The sequence below is a fragment of the Nothobranchius furzeri genome, chromosome 18, assembly GCF_043380555.1.
Source record: "Nothobranchius furzeri strain GRZ-AD chromosome 18, NfurGRZ-RIMD1, whole genome shotgun sequence".
Taxonomy (NCBI): domain Eukaryota; kingdom Metazoa; phylum Chordata; class Actinopteri; order Cyprinodontiformes; family Nothobranchiidae; genus Nothobranchius; species Nothobranchius furzeri.
In genome coordinates, this window is record NC_091758.1 from 43999871 (window position 1) to 44017650 (window position 17780).

Here is a 17780-nt window from a genome sequence, read left to right on the forward strand (position 1 = left end):
GAATGGTTTAAAATAGATCTGTTGAGCAGTTGTGACGTAGTTTGTAAAGGTAACGGCGTTCTGGCTTCCCCGTTACTTAGACTTTGCTGTTTACAATAAATAAACCCCGTAGTAATTAACAGTGGTATGTTTTATTTTGAAGGCATCTACAGGAAGTGCTAATGACTAGTCTTGTTTAGATTTATGAACACTGTAGTAACAGCCTTCATCCACTGGAGGGCGGAAGAAATCCTTAATCTTTAAAGCCAGACATTGAGCCATTTGTTTCTGCCCGGTTGACCTAAATAATACATCCACTTGCTTATAGACAGATTATGTGGCCATCAGTCACATAAAACCAGTAACTACATAGAATTACAGGTCTTTTGGTGCTTGTTCTTTATCTAAATAAACATTTACGACAGTTACTTAGTAGAAACACTTCCTCCAAATCGGCCGGTGCCGGTACAGGATCTGCTTGGGTGCAAGATCGGCTCGGGGTCCGTCGACTGCCGATGACGTCAAAGTAGTTGATGACTGAACATGAACCTTACGGAATTACGTAATCACGTTACGTTGTTATCACGTGACGTTGGTCCAGGCAAATCTTTCTGTTGGAAAGATGGACAATTTTTACAAAGAAATCCATCATTACCTCTTTGAAAATACACTTTTAGCATAGAGCTGCATGTATATTAGGGCTGAACGATTAACTGCATGTGCAATTAAATTCGTTGTGACAAAAGGAGATTTTCTAATCGCAAAGGCTGCAATTTGGCAGCGGGTGGTTAGCGCAATGCTAATATACGTGGAAAAACCCATAGGAATGCTAATGCTAATATCACTGATTACATTGTTACAAATTATGAATTGGAAACATGCCAAATGATTACATTTGGAGTCTAATAGAAAGTAAAACTACCATCAATCAAATAAGTACAGACAGGTATTTTAGTAAAGCCAGAAAACTTTTAACTCCAGAGTTTTGGCTAGCAGCTATGAGCGTACCTGAACTACGCATGGACAAGACGTCAAAAACTCTAAACACAAAATACTTCAATAAACGGGACACACTTCTTTCCTGCAAATACAATTTCACAGGTGTTGCTAATACCTATGATCCTTCAAGGGATGTGCTCAAAGAGGAGTTCAACATTATGAATAAAATATAGTGTTTTATTTTACAAATACCACTATAAACACAAACTTACTTCGTAAGAAGCATTATTTTAATAGCGAAACTGCTAAATTCTTTCCAACAGTATAAAGATGTGTAGTGTATTTTGTCCGAGTGCGTTTGCCGTACTTTGACGTCATCGGCAGTCGAAGGACCCCGAGCCGATCTTGCACCCGAGCAGATCCTGTACCGACACCGGTGATCTCAGACTCAGGGGGAGAGCGTTCCAGAGTCTGGGGGCCACAGCAGCAGATGATCTGTCACCTTTGACCTTTAGCCTGGTGCTGCACAACCAGTAGGCTTTTATCACTGGACCTCAGGGACCTGCTGGGGGTGTAGGGACTAAGAAGATCACCAATGTAAGATGGTGCTTGTCCATGTAAGGCCCTATAGACCAGAACCAGGATCTTGAAATGAACCCTGAAGCTGACTGAGGAATATTGAATGTGAAAGTGGCACTGTTCTTAATTCATGCATCAGAGGGTTAAGTTGCTTTGTGTGTGTGTGTGTGTGTGTGTGTGTGTGTATTTTCTCACAGAAGGGGCGGCGGCAAATGGGCACTCTCGCCTTGGGCACCAAATGACCTATTACGATTCTAAATTCTTCCAAACATCGTTTTGTTGCCTTGAAGGAGCGGGGATTTTGTGCCCTCTACTGGCCCAAAACAGAACAGCACTCTCATTCCCAAAAACTCAGAGCTGCTGCCCCCCAGCGTCTGAAAGCTGGTACTACATTTAGAAGAGAATAATTTAGTCCAATCTTAATGAAGCTTTAAAAAACATGAATCTTTTTGTCATCTTGGGAATATTCATACAACAAAGGAGGGGAGGGAGAAGAGGAAACTGGATTCATTGGAAAGCTTATTTGGTAGACTTCCTCTAAATTCTCCCAAACACTGTTGTTGCCTCTAAAGAACGGAGAATTCTCGTATTGCGGATTCTGCAGTCAGACAAACACAAAGAGTGAAATCACTTCTTTATTTTGATGAAACAGTTTATGGTTTCAACTGTTTTCCCTGATATTTACATTCAGCAGAAGAGTTTTGCAGCGCTGTTTTCAGCTAAATCTGTACATCTGAATGAAAACCACAGTTGGTCTTACAACCTATAAAAGTCCTACAAATATATCAAAACTTTACAACAGATCATTTCTGGTCTACTAAAAGCAGAAATACACATTTGCATTGGTAAGAAGTGACGCTGTTTACACATGAATGAGAAAACGGGCAGCAGTGGGATTCTGTGGTAAAAGTACCGTAGTGTAAAGAAAAGTGCAGCACTGAAACAGGGCCGAGCTTTACTGACAGTCTTTGGTGTTGAACAGTCAAAAGGCCAAAAAGGCAACATCTTATGTTATTCGTTTGTCCTAAAAAATGAAAGTTAAATGACATAAAATCACATTCCTACACAAGAACAAGTAGTTGAAATCCACAACATAAAGGGGCATCACAGGGCTCAGTTTCCTGCCAGAGGTGCATTATGGGAATCACAAAGCAGCTGATCTTCATCGGGTCACAGGATCTCTAACGTCCATCTCTGGCTCAGTTTGTGTTCATCAAAGTTGTTTAGGATCACCTGGTTTCTGTCAAACTGATGACCACCTGGCCAGAAAAGAACATTTTACATTAAAATGAAGTTTAAGTAACAGGAAGTGACTCAATATTACGTGTAAAACTGATGAGCTTCCATTTAATCCATGCTGCATTTACCTCAAACAACCAGCAGACAGAGCTGTTGCTGAAGGACAGAAGCTAAATCACCTAAACTTTGCACACGATTTTACTTTAAAAGGATTTCAGACTGTGTCAGATGCTAGAGGAGGGATTCAAACATGGCAGAAAATCACATCTAAATATTAAAAGTTTTTACTCTAACGAAAAGGTGGACACTAAAGTTAAGGAATGGGTGTTTTTCTGAGCCGCTTGAATGTCTCTATTTTTTTCAGGAACACACAACTAACCCACCTGCACACTTTTTGCAGTCATACTTACCGTAACTACAGTTTGTACCATTAAAACAACTCAAACGGTTTCTGAAAGAAGAGAAGATGCCCTTTTAATGTCATTACGGTAAATCCCTTCCCTGCGGGTGTAGGAAACCACTGAATCAGCCTCTCCGACCTTTCCTCTCACACACAAATGGTGCTGAGTGAGAAAATGAATGACGGAGTTAAAAAATAATGAAGCCATAAAAAATAATGGCTGCAGAGGCACCAGATGGGGAAAAAAACCTCAAAAACGACCAAATGCACGTTGTCCTAACAATCTCACGGCTGATGCACCGCTGACCCGGCTCAAATGCCGAGCTCAGGCCTCCGTAAAACCTTTACAACCTTGGACATGCGGAGAGTCGACACAACAGATCCCGGGTCAGTCAGACGCGCTACAAAAATCTGCAGTGTTGGCAACATGCTCTCATCATTTGCAATCGCAATTTCAATCAGAAAGCGATGAATAGCTGAGCCCTGGGAGGACGTTTCAACAAAGATGTGATTAAAGAGAGCTGACTGACCTTTGACCTCCAGGATCAGATCAGGGTTGAGGTGGGAGCGCACCAAACCGTCCTGAGTGATGCTCCACAGCTGGTTGTCTTTGCCTTGTTCGGGAGACACACAAAGCCGGCTTCCTGCCATCACCACGTTGCCCGCCGTCTCCAGGTAGCAGTCCTCCACCACCTGGACAGAAACCACAAGTGGACTTAGACTGGGTCTGTATTTGATGCAGCGCCTTCTAGAGTCCTGGAACCCCCCAAGGCGCTTTGCAACACCGTCAGTCATTCACACGCTGGTGGTGATGAGCAACCATGTAGCCACAGCTGCCCTGGGGCGCACTGACAAGAGGCCAGGCTGCCGAGCACAGGCGCCACCGGCCCCTCTGACCACCTCCAGCGGGTCCAAGGGCACAACAGCAGCATTCTCTGCTGGGAGCGGGGGTCGTACCTACAACCACCTCTGCCACCCGAGCTGCTGCTGCCCCAAAGCAACGTCTTTATGTTGCGGTCTGTTTCAGGCGTCTGGTACCTTGCATGAGATCCGACCGTTCTGGTAGAGCCAGATCTGCTCTTCTCCTCCCGTCTCCTCCACCACCTGGACTCTCATCAGCTTGATGTCATCCAGCGCTCCCGTCAGAGACATCGCATATCCCGTCTCTTTATTCCGCAGATGGAAGTACGTCGGTTTCTGTTGAAGGGGAACGGTTTGAAATGAAAGTCTGATAACTCTCTTTGTACTGGAGAACACAAACCTAGCAGGTCGTTTCTGATTGGTGCATTTCTGTCCTTTTTACCTGCGCTAACGGACGAAGGGATCCTATTCGCTGAAAGCCGCCGTATTCCCACAAATCTCCTACTTCACCCGGTTGGAGAAGCAGCTGCCGACCTCTGTAGTTGTTATCTTCATACACCACCCACCTGCAGACAGCATCTTCCATTAAAACCTCCAAGTATTGACACATTTCCTTAGTTTATGACTTTTTCCACATCTAACAGATTTGGTTCAAAAATTCAAACACAAAGAGAATTTTATGATTTCCAACATTATTTTATAAAATGCACAAACAGTGTTAAATTTAAAGACGCGCAGCAGCTAATCACAACGTAGCCTAACAGCTGATTTCTGTGTGTTTTTGTGTTTCTAACAGATTTTGTTGTAAAGGCACCTAAAACTAAAAGATGCTTACGTACATTCCTCCCTCCACCACCAGGGAGCGCACGTGAGCATCCATGCCTGTCTGAGGCAGGTTGACGGTCCCTCTGGTCAACACTGTCCTGCGGCCTCTGCAGCCCTGTTTGCTGAACACAGTGATGGAGGGCAGAGAGAACTCCTGGAGAAGAAAGAGATTCATGTGAACGTGCACGGTTTACGAGTGAGCTGCACATGTGACCGCACTCCCGGAGGAAACGCACATGTCCGCTGGGCTGCATGGATCGAATGCTGGAGTCCGATGACGGGAGGCCCATAGCTTCTGCGCTGGGGTACGCTCCTTCCTCCAGAACATACATGTTCTCTGTGAAGTTGTCTCCCTCGAACGCCACCCAGCTGGCACACAAAGACATTAAAGGTGTGGTTCACGCGTGTAATCATCACGTCTGCAGTGGTCTCTAGGAATGAGCGCCTTGTCAGTCGCGCTCGGGTGTGCTCGTTTCAGGAACTAGCAGAGGAGAGCTGCAATAAGGACTCGTTTCCAAGCCTTACCTGCCCGTCAGAACTTTACAGGACTTGGGTGAGAAATCTTCGCCCAGAGCTGGTGAGCTGTCCTCCAGGACCAGCAGCCTTCCCTGAAAGTCAGGTTCAGAGTACAAGTGGACCTGTAACACAAAGAACCTCAGAAACAAACCAAAACTGCACAAAATCTTCTTAAAACAGAACAAAAATCTAAGAATAAGGACATTTTACCTTGAACTTTGTTGCTCCTGTTAGCAGATCCTGCGCGGACAAGAGGAGGGAGTGAACGAACGAAGTAACAATCCAAACAGTCAAATCCAGAACTGAACTCCTTACGTGAAAGACGGGCTGCAGGGATGAGATCTTTATGTTCTGAGCTCCCCAGTCCTCGGGTTTTGCATACATGCCTTTCTCCAGAACGTAAAGCTCTCCGCTGAACCCAGGCTCTTCAAACGCCACCCAGCTGAAACGTAAACATGTAAAAACTTACGGCGTCGCATTGCGGCGACGACCACCTCCGAACTTGTTCTTTGTTTGAGTTCTAGGAGTGAGATTTGAAGGCTTGGTGAAGGCAAACGCTGGTTTTGGAGACCGTAAACGGACTTTTGAGGAAAGCGATTCAATCTCTGACTTCAGAAGCAAAGCTAACATGATGAACAGGAGGAAGTTATGGCGTTGTAAAAACACAGGTGAGGCCGGCTCAAAGCAAAGATCCTAACAACTAGGATCAGATCAAATTAAAGTGGCACTGAGCCAAGCTGAAGACAGGAGAAGTGTAATAAAGGGTCTTCTCTGTGGGGAGGGGCTTGAAGCCGAAGCACGGCAGAGAGGGAGGAGGAGCTTAACGACAGCCATGGCTCTTACTGGCGACGCTTCGTCCTTTAAATCCTGGTTTTAGGTCGACTTGTGGGTAATTTAGTTAGAATATTTGCCCTGAAGCAACGAAGAGATGGTGTCAGACATGTTCATCAGTTACAAAATCCCTCGGTGTATTCATTATTCATCCGCTGAGCCGCACGCGTGTGTGTGTGTGTGTGTGTGCGTGTGTGTGTGTGTGTGTGTGTGTGTGTGCGTGTGTGTGTGTGTGTGTAAGGTGAGAAGCACACACCCAGAAGCTTCACGTTTCCCTCCCAGTTAAACAATCCAAACTTCATTTTAGAAACAGGATCGGTGTTACTTACACCCCCCCAGTGACGTTGATGGACTTGGTTCTGGGGCTGTGGCCGATTGCCTCCATGTCGACAACCGGCCCGAGCAGGTCGGCGTTGACCCTCAGCTCATTAAAGTCCAGGTCGCCAAACAGTTTAATGTGGGGGGACTGGAAATCCTGTGGGGAGTTAGAAGTGAGGCACACGCTTCTGATTGCTGGAAATCCCGTTGGAGGTACTTACTCCAACAACGGGTCGTAGCGACTGGAGTCCATCTTCAGAACCTCCCCACTCACTGAAGTGGGGATACTCCCCCTCCTCCAGGACGTACTGCTGCCCTTCAAAGTCTGCCTCCAGGTATCCGGCCCAGCTTCACAAGCAAAAACACACGTCTTTAAGTTTCTACATCCTTACTGAAGCAACGTCCAAAATCAGCTCTTCTACATACTCACAGGCCACCCAGAATCTTTATAGAGCCCACTGCAGAAAGTTTAGTCCTCCTCACGTCCTGCTCTAGCAGGTTGCAGGCATCCCCTTCCAGCTCTAAACACTCCCCTTCAAAGTTGGGCTTCTCAAACACGAGAGCCTGGATAGGAGAACATCAGCGTGTGAGGGAGGTGTCTAAATGCCTTTCGTTCCACGTCCCCGCGTCCCTCTAGGCCGTCTATCATACGAGCGCCTCGACTACGAAGGCAGGCTGCAGGTTGAGAGCTGTCGGCGTACCAGAGCCTCACGATCTTCTCCCGAGGTTGTCTTCTCTTTTCGCACAATTCAATTATTGCAAACATGCAGCAACAGGCTAAACAGGAACAACGTGCATAAAGTAGCTACGAACCTAGTTTGGCACATAATAAAGTCCCTTTTTAATGGAAAGGATGCATTAAAGGATGTGGAAGTCTGGACGGTGCAGCTCTGTCAGCACGCTTTGATAGCGTTTATGAATATTCATGTGAGGGAAAATTCACTGGCTGGTGTTGGACCACGTCCTTGTTCAGCACGCGCTTGAACCAGGAGAAAAATCTGAAGACCTGTCTGCAGGATAACTTTTGCAGTGCCACTGGGAAACATGAACTCTTTCCCAGCTTCAGTCGGAAAGTTCGCTGAGATTCGTGACTTCCTCCCTTTTAAACCACACCGCACAAAAGCATTCCTCTCGTCTCCTCGTGGGCACACATTTTGGGGCTAAACTGCAAAGTTTCACAACTTTTTTAATTCAAGCCGAGCCGTACTCCTAATGAATCACATCAGCAACACATGGCAATGCAGTCATAAACCAACCTTAACGTCAGACAGGTTTTCCACCCTTAAAGCTCCCTGAAAAGGACAGACAAACGGTCAGAACAGTTTCTGATCAAGCACCAGTCACGTGTTTATGCAGAGCGTCGTACCATCCTGAGGGGTCTGAGGGAGCCGACGAAAGGCTCAGGGAACCCCCAGCTCTCCGGACAGGGGTACTCTCCCACCTCCAGAACACCGAGCAGTCCTTCATATCCAGGATCGGAGAACACCAGCCAGCTGACGCAGAGAGCAGATGGTGGCAGAAAGAGTTCATTACAGGAATGAAAACCCGTTGACCACCTACAGCCTGACACTGCACTTCCTTCACACCTCCAGAGGTTGTGCATCTGGGAGATTTTTGCTGAAGGTGGTGCAAAACTTCATTTGTTAGAAAATTGCAGCGCAGAACTCCCAAAGTGCATTAAAGTGAACGCAAAAATCCAGATTAGGTGGGTTACAGCAGGATCATCAGTGAATGAAGCAGGCAAACCTCGTCTCCTACTTCCTGTTTGTGTCGCACACGAGTCTTTCCCGCTTTGGAAGTCTTCTGTGAAAATATTTAGACGCGTCATCACCTGCATCTGAACTTACACTCCAGAGTGAACCTTGATGGAGCCCGTGGTCCGAGGGATCCCGTAGGAGCCCAGCTCTACGGCGTCGTCGCAGTATGATGACATCATCCCCATCCCATTCACCTCAGCGTACAGATCAATTTGAGGTGAACTGTAATCCTGCAGAAAATAATCAGAATCAAAAATAGCCACACTTCCTTATAGCCATGCATTAATTCACTCATTCATTTCGAGGGGGAATCTATTCAATATGTCGGTTTAGAGCAAGAATGCCACTTTTGCGTCTGCAGTCTCGAGGCAGGGCACATGAGAGGTAACACCGTTTTTTAAAGGCACACTTGGCCGTTTTGCCTGCTTTTAGCACCTCCTAGTGTCCATTTTCAAACCTCTGTGGTTGAACCCTCGCTGTGCGTGCCCAGCCTTCGTTAGTGTCTACAGGAGCAGCTCATCACTAAATAAACCAGCTGTGCTCATGCAGGAAACGTGCTGGAAGCAGAGTGCAGTCCCAGGTAAGTCCAACATGTGGCAGCTGGCACTCTGAAGTTGCAAGTGCGATATTCTGGCCACAGAGAGCGGTGAGGTCCGAGTGGCCTTTCATTAACCCTGTAAAGGGTCATTTTGGCACATACTGGCTCAGGAACATGAAGGAAAACTTGGATGGTGTCCCTTTATAGGTTGCTTCTTTATTCCTGACAGAAATTTACTTTCTGAGATCAAAATGCAAAACAAAAAAGGTCAGACGTAAAGCAGGTAAGTGTAACTCACTCTGACTGCTAGTCGGAGTGAACCTATGACCAGCGGCGGCGACGTCAGAACAGGCCGACCCATTTCGTCTAAGGTCTCTGGAGTTCCCTCCTCGGTCCACATGTTCACTATCTGCTCAGTCGGACCTTCTTCCAGGGCGATGGTCCGGCCCTGAAAGCCTGCTTTTTCATACAGAAGCCAGCTGGAATGAAACACATGGTCTTAAAATATCTCATCCTTCTATTAATATGAACCAAAAAGCTGCCACAGGCAATCTGGCACCACGCGTTACACTGGCAACTCCAGGAGCGGCGCCACCTGTGTTGGATTCGGTAAGAAACCCTCACCATCCTCGGATGACTTTGACTGATATTACTGGAGACAGCTTCATTGTGGAGGAATCTTCTACGTCAGAGTAGATCTCGTACGCCTCCCCTCCAAACTGAGCATGCTCGTGTATTACGATCTGCACAAACAGACGAGAAGGACATCAGTGGAAGCAGGAACGTGAATGCAGCCAGAAATCGTTCTCCAATCGTACCTTTCCGGGTCTTTTGTGGAACCCTCTTACAGCAGGGGTCTGTGAGACAACAAGGCAGATGCTTCACATCATTTCACGGCTGAAAAGTGTCTTTTGTACCAATTTCAACCATTCAAAGTAAAAAAAAGTAAAACAAAAACATCTCAGCTTGTTAAATCTATCAACAACCTGTTTTTATGAGTTTGGATTTGCTTTGATGCGGATGAATTAGGACGTTTGTGCCGAGCTTGTCCCATGCCTGCTCGTGCAAACGTCCAGTTAGCAAACTGACACGCTGCTCTTGGAAAAAACACTTCCTGTCCAAAATTCCCCACAGCGAACAAGTTCACTCGTCTTGCTGTTGCTTGCAAATGATTCATGACTCGCTTACAAAAGTCCCAGACACAGAAAAGGCACTGCGTACAAATCAGGACATGTGTCACCATGGAGACGGACTATGCGTTGTTGCAACGCTTTGTAGGACTGAACTCACTGAGGCGCTGAGAACGATGAACGTCAGCAGGAAGTGAAATAAAGAAGGTTTTAGTGAAACTGCAGGCTTACCTTCGGTTTAGCAGTAGAAAGCCCGCTGTGAGTGATCTGCTGACTGTTGCTGGTGCTAGGAGACAACTCTGCAGGCTCCTTCTGCCTCACATCCACAGAAGAGGCTTCTGTTACCAACTTCTGTTCCATAGTAGCAGATTTCAGCTCAGGCGCCTGAAAAGCGTCTTGGGAGGCCTCAGATACTCCGTTTTCCTTCTTGAGGTATTTCTCTGCGTGATCAGTCAGCTTCATGTCTGAGAATGCAGGCAGAGAAGGCGGAGGGGAGGGGCTAACTGCTGACTCGCTTACTGTGTCTGTACCACCTCCCATAATCGAGCCTTGATCAGTGACTTTGACTCCCCCGTTATCAGCCGTGGCTGCTGGCAGAGGCAAGTCACGAACCCCCACCTGCCTGAGAGAGGGAACGTCTTGCTGCTGGCTGGAAGACGCCGTGCTGCTCGAGACAGAGGGAACTTCCTCTTTGCTCTTCCTGGAGGTGCGAGGGGAGCTTAGCAAACTAGAGAGGATGGACATCCTTCCAAGTCTTGACGTCATCTTCCCGGGCTCGTTGTTTTCCCCCTCGACTTGAACGGCTTCACCTCGGGCCTCCTCTTTGACCCCGCCCACCTTGAGCGCTTTAGCTTCATCTGCTGAGGTGTTTTTCTTTTCCAAGCTTCGGCCTTCCCGGTCAGCTGCCTTTTGTTTAATCAGAAGACCCGGAGAAGCATCCAAACGCGTGTCCTTTTTCCTTAAGCCGAATTTAAATTCCTCAGGATCAAACGTCCGTTCGAAATGGTCCTCCTTGATGGCGGGCATGGCAAAAGGTGGAGTTGGGGACTTTTTGCGAACATGCTTTTTTGGGGGCAATGAAAAAGGAATTCCACCCGTCTTCACACTCCTTAGAAACTGGTCAATGTCATCCGGCTCTAGGGATTCATCTTCGCTGGCAGGAGATGACGGATCCCTTTTTCTTCTACGCTCCTTTTTCTTTTTCTGGCGGTGTTCTACATCCAGCCAGGTAGACGGAGACTCCGTGTTGGGCTGGAGGCTTTGAAGTAGAGCGGGGTGTTTCTTTGGGCCACAAAGAGACATGCTTTCATTAAACGTTGTCTTTTGTAATCCAGGATGAGTCGCAGTCGTCCCTGTAGCCGCCTCGTCGTTCCTCTGAAAATCAGTGCTCCGGGGAAATCCAACAGAACCAGCTGCGAGCACTTCTGCTTGGGCTGCTACAACATTCGTGTCTGGTACATCTTGTTTAGCTGCAGTTTCAGGTTGAGCTAATTTGGCATCACCCCTTGACTTCTCTTGAACTGCCGTTGGTTCGTGTTCTAGTTTAGCATCAGGAGCTTTGAAATCAGAAGTTCTCACGAGTGTTTTAATGTCCACAGCATCTCTTTGGACAGCTGAAGACATCTGGCTCTTTGGGTAAATGTGTTCTGCAGCACCATACACCAAACTACCTACTGGAGATGGTTCGCTTTTAGTTTTCTCTTCAGAATCTTCGACGCCGTGACTTTTGGCTTTCCGCTCTTGGATATGTGCCTCTTTTGCACCCTCTGAGGATCCTACTACGACTGTTCCAGATGTTTCTGTCTGGTCTGCATCTGGATAGTTAGGTCCTGCCAGTGCGTCTCGGTCTGGTTTAGTTTTGACCACATGTTGCTCTCCAATGATTTTGGACCTCTGGACCTTCTCTGTAGGTGCTGCTTCACCCACTAAACCTTCTGAAGATGAATCCTTGACTTCAGTCATCTCTTTTGCACCTTCAGTACGAGCACTTGCAGGGCTTTTAAACACACCCACATGCTGTGTTTCTGTTGTCTTCTTTTTAATTTCAAATTTTATAATTTCTGTCTCTTGATCGGATTTTTGATTTTCATATTCAGATTCTGCTGGTTTTTCTTGGTCTGGTTCCATTACGTCCACATCGGTCTCTCCAGTCACGTTGGACCTCTGAACCTCCTCTTTAGGTGCCGTTCCATCCACGACACCCCCTGAAGATACGTTTTTGACACCAGTCGATACTTTGGGACCTTCAGAATGACCGGGGCTTTGGATTACACCCACACGCCGTGCTTCTGTGGTCTTCTTTTTAATTTCATACCTTATAATCTCCGTCTCTTGTTCTAATGTTTGGCTTTCACATTCAGATTCTGCTGGTTTGTCTTGGTCTGGTTTAGTCATGTTTACATTTTCATCTACGGAGGTTTTTATATTTGGATCTTGATTACGTCCAGCTCTGAAAGAAGTATTTGTTGTTAACCCACCCTTCGGTGCTGAGTGGTCTCTAGCTCCTTCAGCACTCGGACCTGCAGAGATTGTGATTAGTTGCTCTGTAATTTGACCTAATCTAGTCATTTCTGGGGTTTTGATTTCCATGGTTTCTGTTTCGGACTCTGCTGGCGTGTCCTGGTCTGTTTTTATTGTGTTCCTTTCATGGTCTCCATGACCAACGAGCTGAACTTTACTAGCTGACTGCTGCACCAGACTGTCCGTTGGTGTCTTCTTTGTTTCCTGGTTGTCTTTGGTTTCTTCGGCGCTCCGAGCCGTGACGGTGGTAACGGTTTTCTCTTGGGCATGATTTCCAGTTTTCTCCTCTTTAGTTTCTGCTGCTGAAGGATCCAGTCGGAGTGTTTGGTCGACATTAGAACGTGTAGATTGTTCTGTTGGTTTTGGTTTCTCTGCATCGTGACGTCTGCCGGTTACAGAAACAAGGTCATGTCCATTGGTGGCCTCACTAATGGGATCTATAGCTGCGGTCTTGTGAACTAAACTCTCTTCAGGTGATTCTTGGACTTTGGTTCCTTTGTTATCTGAACACACAGATGCGGGAACTTGGGAATCCACTGTTGTCTCCTGTTGAACTTCAGCACCAAATGTCTGAGGTTCTTGTTCCAGTTTGCACCTGGCCAGTTCAGACTGTGCTAACTTTGGTGGCACCGTGTCTGCATCTGGTTCTTGAACAGATGAGGGCTTCTGGACCTGTTGGTCAGTACTAGCATCAACCGGAGCCGCTGTCGTGATCACCAAACCGTCTACAGATAAATCCTTGACTTTGGTTTCTTTGCTGGATGAACGCACAGACGAAGGAACTTGGCCATCCACGGCCTTTTCCAGTTGAAGTTCAGCACCAACAGCCTGCGGCTCTTGCTCTGATTTATGACGTAGTAGCTCAGCTTTTGACCGGTCCATGGTTGGTTTCACTGGGTCTGCATCTCGTTCTTTAACAGATGTAGCTTTCTGGACCTGTTGGTCGGTGACTGAAGAGGCTGTCTCATTTGCCACCCTCTCTTCAGATAGATCCGTGACTTTGGTTCCTTCGTCATGAGAGCGTAGAGATGCAGGAACTGTGGAACCTGCTGCTGTCCGTTGTCTAACGTTAGCACCAAACTTTTGTTCTGATTTATGATCCAGAAGTCCAGCTTTTAACTGGCCCTTCTTTGGTTCCACATAGTCTGCCTCTTGTTCTGTTAGAGATGAGGTCTTCTGGACCTGCTGGTCACCGACTGTACTAACACCAACGGGAGCTGCTGTCTCGTGCACCAAACTCTGGTCAGATAAAGGTTTGACTTTGCTCTTCGCGTTGGTTGCTTTGTTGTCTGAAGGTGCAGCGTTAGAAACCTGAGAATCCACGGTTGTCTCCTGTTGAGCTTCAACACCAACGGTCTGTGGTTCTGGTTCCAGTTTATGACATTGAAGTTCAGTTTTTCCCCATTTGTCCATCTTTGGTTCCGCCGTGCCTACATCCTGTTCTTGAGCAGATGCGGGCTTCTGGACCTGCTGGGCTCTAACTGTACCAGTATCAGCTGGAGGTGCTGTCTTCTGCACCAAACTCTCTACAGGTGAATCAGCTCTTCCTTTAGGACCTTCACTGTGGGTGCTCACCTGGTTCTCTGGTGCCAGAGTGTCTTCAGACCTTTGGTCTGAGGAGATTTTCCTTTCATTAGTAACATCTGCAGTTCTTGGCTCTTCCACCCAAACGTCCACCGAGTTGTCTTTGGCTCCTTCAGCACTTTGATCCTTGATGGCTGGAACCTTTATCCTTTGAATTGGACTCTCCTCGTCCTTCTCTTGAGCTTCTGTTCTTAACTTTTGGTTTATTGTAGATTTGGCGTGATCGGCTCTTGTCCCATCATGCTCATCAACACGTATGTTCATCTGAACTTGCAGCTTACCGTCATCGCTGACAGCAGTTAAAGCTTCAGACACCAAACCCTCTGAAGACTTCACAGCATCGGTTGCTTTTTTATCTCCGTACTCATCCGAGCTCACACTGTTAAATCTGGGAGCTGTGACCATCTCCTGAGGTCCTGCTGTCCCTTCTTCTTCAGTTTTTAAAACCTCTGATTTCTGATCTGATTCACGGTTCACGCCCACAGCTTGATTTATTCTGTCCCCACCTGGGTGTGCATCAATCATGGACCTCTGGTCTACCTGGATCCCAGTCTGGGGCTCTGTCTTGGTCTCCAAACCTTTCATCCGTAAAGCATCTTTAACTCCTGCAGCGGTCTGCACCTCGGTCCTGAAGGACTTCAGATCTAGAGTTGAGTTTAGGTTCTCTTCTTGGTTAACACTCGGACATTTATACTCTGTTGATGCATCAGTTATCTTCTCTCTGTTTTTAACGACCTCTTCAAATCCAGCCTCTCCTGTAATTGGTCTTTGTGTGCCTCCATCTTTGTAGTCCAGACTCCGTCCCGTATCACTGACACCTTCGCTCCTGGTTTTAAGCCCAGCTTTTCCTAACGGCGCCTTCCTTTGCTGCTCCCATGCTGCAGTCTTCTTACCACCTGTCTCTGCAGGTTCTTGTAAAACACGCCGCCTTGCATCAGCCAGACTGGCTGCAGCTGGTTCGGCATCCGTCCTCCTTCCTTCAGAGCTCTTTGTGGCCACCATCTGCGGTTCCTCTTTAGCTTCAGGCTGGAAGCGCTTCTCCTGCGGTGACAGACCAGTTGGTTTGCTTGACTTTGTAGATCTTCCTGCTGCTGCTTCACCCTCCATCGTTTTTCCTTTGAGCTTCTCCGTGTAACTGATGTGTGACTCAGTGTTTTCTACTGCTGCTTCATTAAGCGACTCATCTGCTTTTGAGTCACTCTTCCTACGTACAGCTTCCTTTAAAAGAGCCTCTTTGTCCAACTGATTTTCTACATTCTTGGGTAATTCACAAACAGCCACGGTCTCTGTTTGAACGTCCACAGCCTCAGCTGGCTTCCAGCCGACGTCCTCACTACTTTTCTTTTCCGTGTCAGACGGTTTAGCTGCAGCCAGCAGCAACGCGTGGGACTCGTTTTCATGGCTGGTTGGATCCTCGGCTCCTGCTTCGGCTCGTTTAGCAACACTCGAGCTCTCTGAGACAGAAGGGACCTGTTTTGCTTGATGACACTCGTCTTCAGATGGAGCAGGGAGGTCTTTTCTTCTTTCCTCAGCTAGTGAAACCCATTGCTGACCAGAGTGGGTTGTTGTGTCAGAGGGAAAGTTGTGATCCAGCTCAGGTGTGGCTGAAGGATCAGAAACATCCCCGTGAGCTACGTCCAAGGCGGGAGCTGCAGTGTTCTCCTCCTGCTGGATGAATTTGATGTTTGTGTCCCTTGCTAGCTTCTTGAATGTCTCTTTGTCTCTGAGCGTGGGGGAAGTCGTTGAGGTTGGTGTTTCCCGTTTCTGTGTTTTCTCTCTCTGAATGCGAGACTCCGCTGTGGTTTGTTTGGCGCCTGGCTCTTCTCCGTCGGTCCCAGCGTTATTTACAGCAGTAATCTGTGACTGGGATGACGTTTCTCGGTCCTCATCACCGATCTGCAGCTCAGCCTCTGCCTCTGCAGTTGCTGAAGCTTTGACCTGAGCAGCATCTCTAATAGTTGTGAGACTTTTTTGAAGGGGAACCTCTCCAGCTGCGGCGCTTCGTGTGCCTTTGGCCTCTTTTTCTTTCACTTTGGCCTCACCAGACTGTTTATCTGTAACTTTACCCTGCTCCTCGGCAGACCTGACCCGGAACCTGCTGTCGCTGTCCTTCTTCCTGTTCGCCGCGACAGCAGCTTTAGCTCTGGCGGCGCTCTCAGGAAACGTGCCGTGATTTAAATCCTCAGATTTGGCCGACTCTTGAGGAGCACCAGGCTTTAGTTTGGTGACGTTCCTCTGGCCTCTTGCGGGGAGCTTGCTCCCAGATGACGGGGTCTCGGCCGATTCCTTTACGGGCCATCTGTGGTGGGCTTTTACTCCATCGCTCATCTTGGAGAGCCTCGCAAAGACCGGCTTCTCCTGCTTGGTGGGCGATGAGGAGAAAAAAGAGATCTGGGTATCGCTCTCTTCGTGGCTAACGCTTCTCCTTGGCAGGTATTTAGATAGTTTCACTGACGCCATGCTTCCAGTTCCTGGAAAACACAAACGGCTCAAATTCAGCACAGCTGGAAAAATCCATAATGCATAAACTAAATATTAGTCAGCAATAAGCGTAGAGATAAGCGGTTGCTATGGTAACCCTGTAAGGCTGACAATGTAAACCTCTCTCTTACCTTTCTTGGGACTCTCTGGAGCTGCAGCTCGAGTCTCGTCATCAGGAGTCGCTTCCTGCTGCTCTGGACCGTGGTTCTGTGCTTCGGCCTTGTTCGGGTCCGTCTGGCTAGCCAACACGCTTTTAGAGTTGGCACTGCCGGTCTGAGTTGCATCATCGCTCTTTTTTTTGGGTGCAAATGAGACGGGTAACCGACTCTTGGATGCTAAGACAGCGTTGCTCTCCAGGTGGTTCGGCTTCTGTTGTTTGACATCGGAGCTTTCCCTGTCAGGCAGATGCCCCGCCTTAACGCCTTTCTGCTCATGCTCCCTCTCCAAGCCATTCACTAGGCTCGCAGACTTAATGCTGTCGTCTGACTTTTCCCTAAGGAGCTTTATTCCCGTCCTGTAAACGGTTTTTGTCGGAGAAGTGACCCCTGGACTGGAAATCCCACCTTTAGCTTCCTCAAAACTTGGTTTCCTGAGAGGTTTGGCGGGAGGTTTCACAGATTCTTTGGATCTGGGTAGTTTTTGCACTTTGGAAGCGCCTGCTGACCCTGGAACATCAGGAAGTAGAATTTTATCTGGCGTTACTGGAGATTTCACATCACTATCTGATCTTTTGGGGATTTTGGATTTTGAGCTTGTTGCACTGCTGCTACCCTGATCCTTTGCGCCTGGAGACAGAGGAACTAATTTCTCACTGCTGTGCTCCCGCTGCAGTAGGAAATCTCGGGATGCTTCCGCTTTTCTGCCCTCCGTAAAGATCTTTGCCTTTCTTAACACATTCCTGGTGCTACTTCCAGCAGCAGAGGATGCGGTCTTTGTTCCAGTAGCTGTGGTATGTGGACTCTCTGCTGCTCCTTTAAACCCCCGTTTAGAAGAAACTTGACTTTTTACCCCAAACACCGTCGTTTGTAGCTTTGCTCTGTTCATGTCTGAAGGTGCAGCGGGATCCCCAAAGTCTGAGGCCTCGGAGTCCGTTTTTTCTTTGGCTGTGGGTTCGGGAGTGTTGGTTTCAAACGTCGAGGTCACATCTGTTGTTGTGGAAAGTTCAAGACTGACGTCTTTGATTTCTGCATCGTTGTCGTCTGCGGGGCTGGCGGGTCTGTCAGTAACAAAAACACATGAAGGAAAGCACAAAGTTGAGGGAAGGATTGAGAAAAATCAAACAG

At 47.6% G+C, this 17780-nt stretch overlaps 1 protein-coding gene across 1 annotated transcript in view; it reads right to left on the bottom strand.

Annotated features, from left to right (window-relative positions):
• Positions 1-2119: 2119 nt before the first annotated feature.
• Positions 2120-17780, bottom strand: part of crybg1a (crystallin beta-gamma domain containing 1a) — a 43817-nt gene continuing 28156 nt past the window's right edge. The window contains exons 4-23 of the mRNA XM_054741942.2: positions 16629-17713; positions 10144-16487; positions 9601-9639; positions 9407-9525; positions 9081-9261; positions 8335-8474; positions 7854-7980; positions 7744-7779; positions 6918-7051; positions 6709-6835; positions 6499-6644; positions 5654-5780; positions 5549-5578; positions 5348-5460; positions 5059-5191; positions 4837-4976; positions 4440-4563; positions 4175-4333; positions 3667-3829; positions 2120-2756 (exon numbers count right to left, since the gene is read on the bottom strand). Coding sequence (XP_054597917.2) covers positions 2668-2756; positions 3667-3829; positions 4175-4333; positions 4440-4563; positions 4837-4976; positions 5059-5191; positions 5348-5460; positions 5549-5578; positions 5654-5780; positions 6499-6644; positions 6709-6835; positions 6918-7051; positions 7744-7779; positions 7854-7980; positions 8335-8474; positions 9081-9261; positions 9407-9525; positions 9601-9639; positions 10144-16487; positions 16629-17713 — 9556 coding nt within the window. The 3' untranslated portion in view covers positions 2120-2667. The remainder of the gene's footprint in view (positions 2757-3666; positions 3830-4174; positions 4334-4439; positions 4564-4836; positions 4977-5058; positions 5192-5347; positions 5461-5548; positions 5579-5653; positions 5781-6498; positions 6645-6708; positions 6836-6917; positions 7052-7743; positions 7780-7853; positions 7981-8334; positions 8475-9080; positions 9262-9406; positions 9526-9600; positions 9640-10143; positions 16488-16628; positions 17714-17780) is intronic.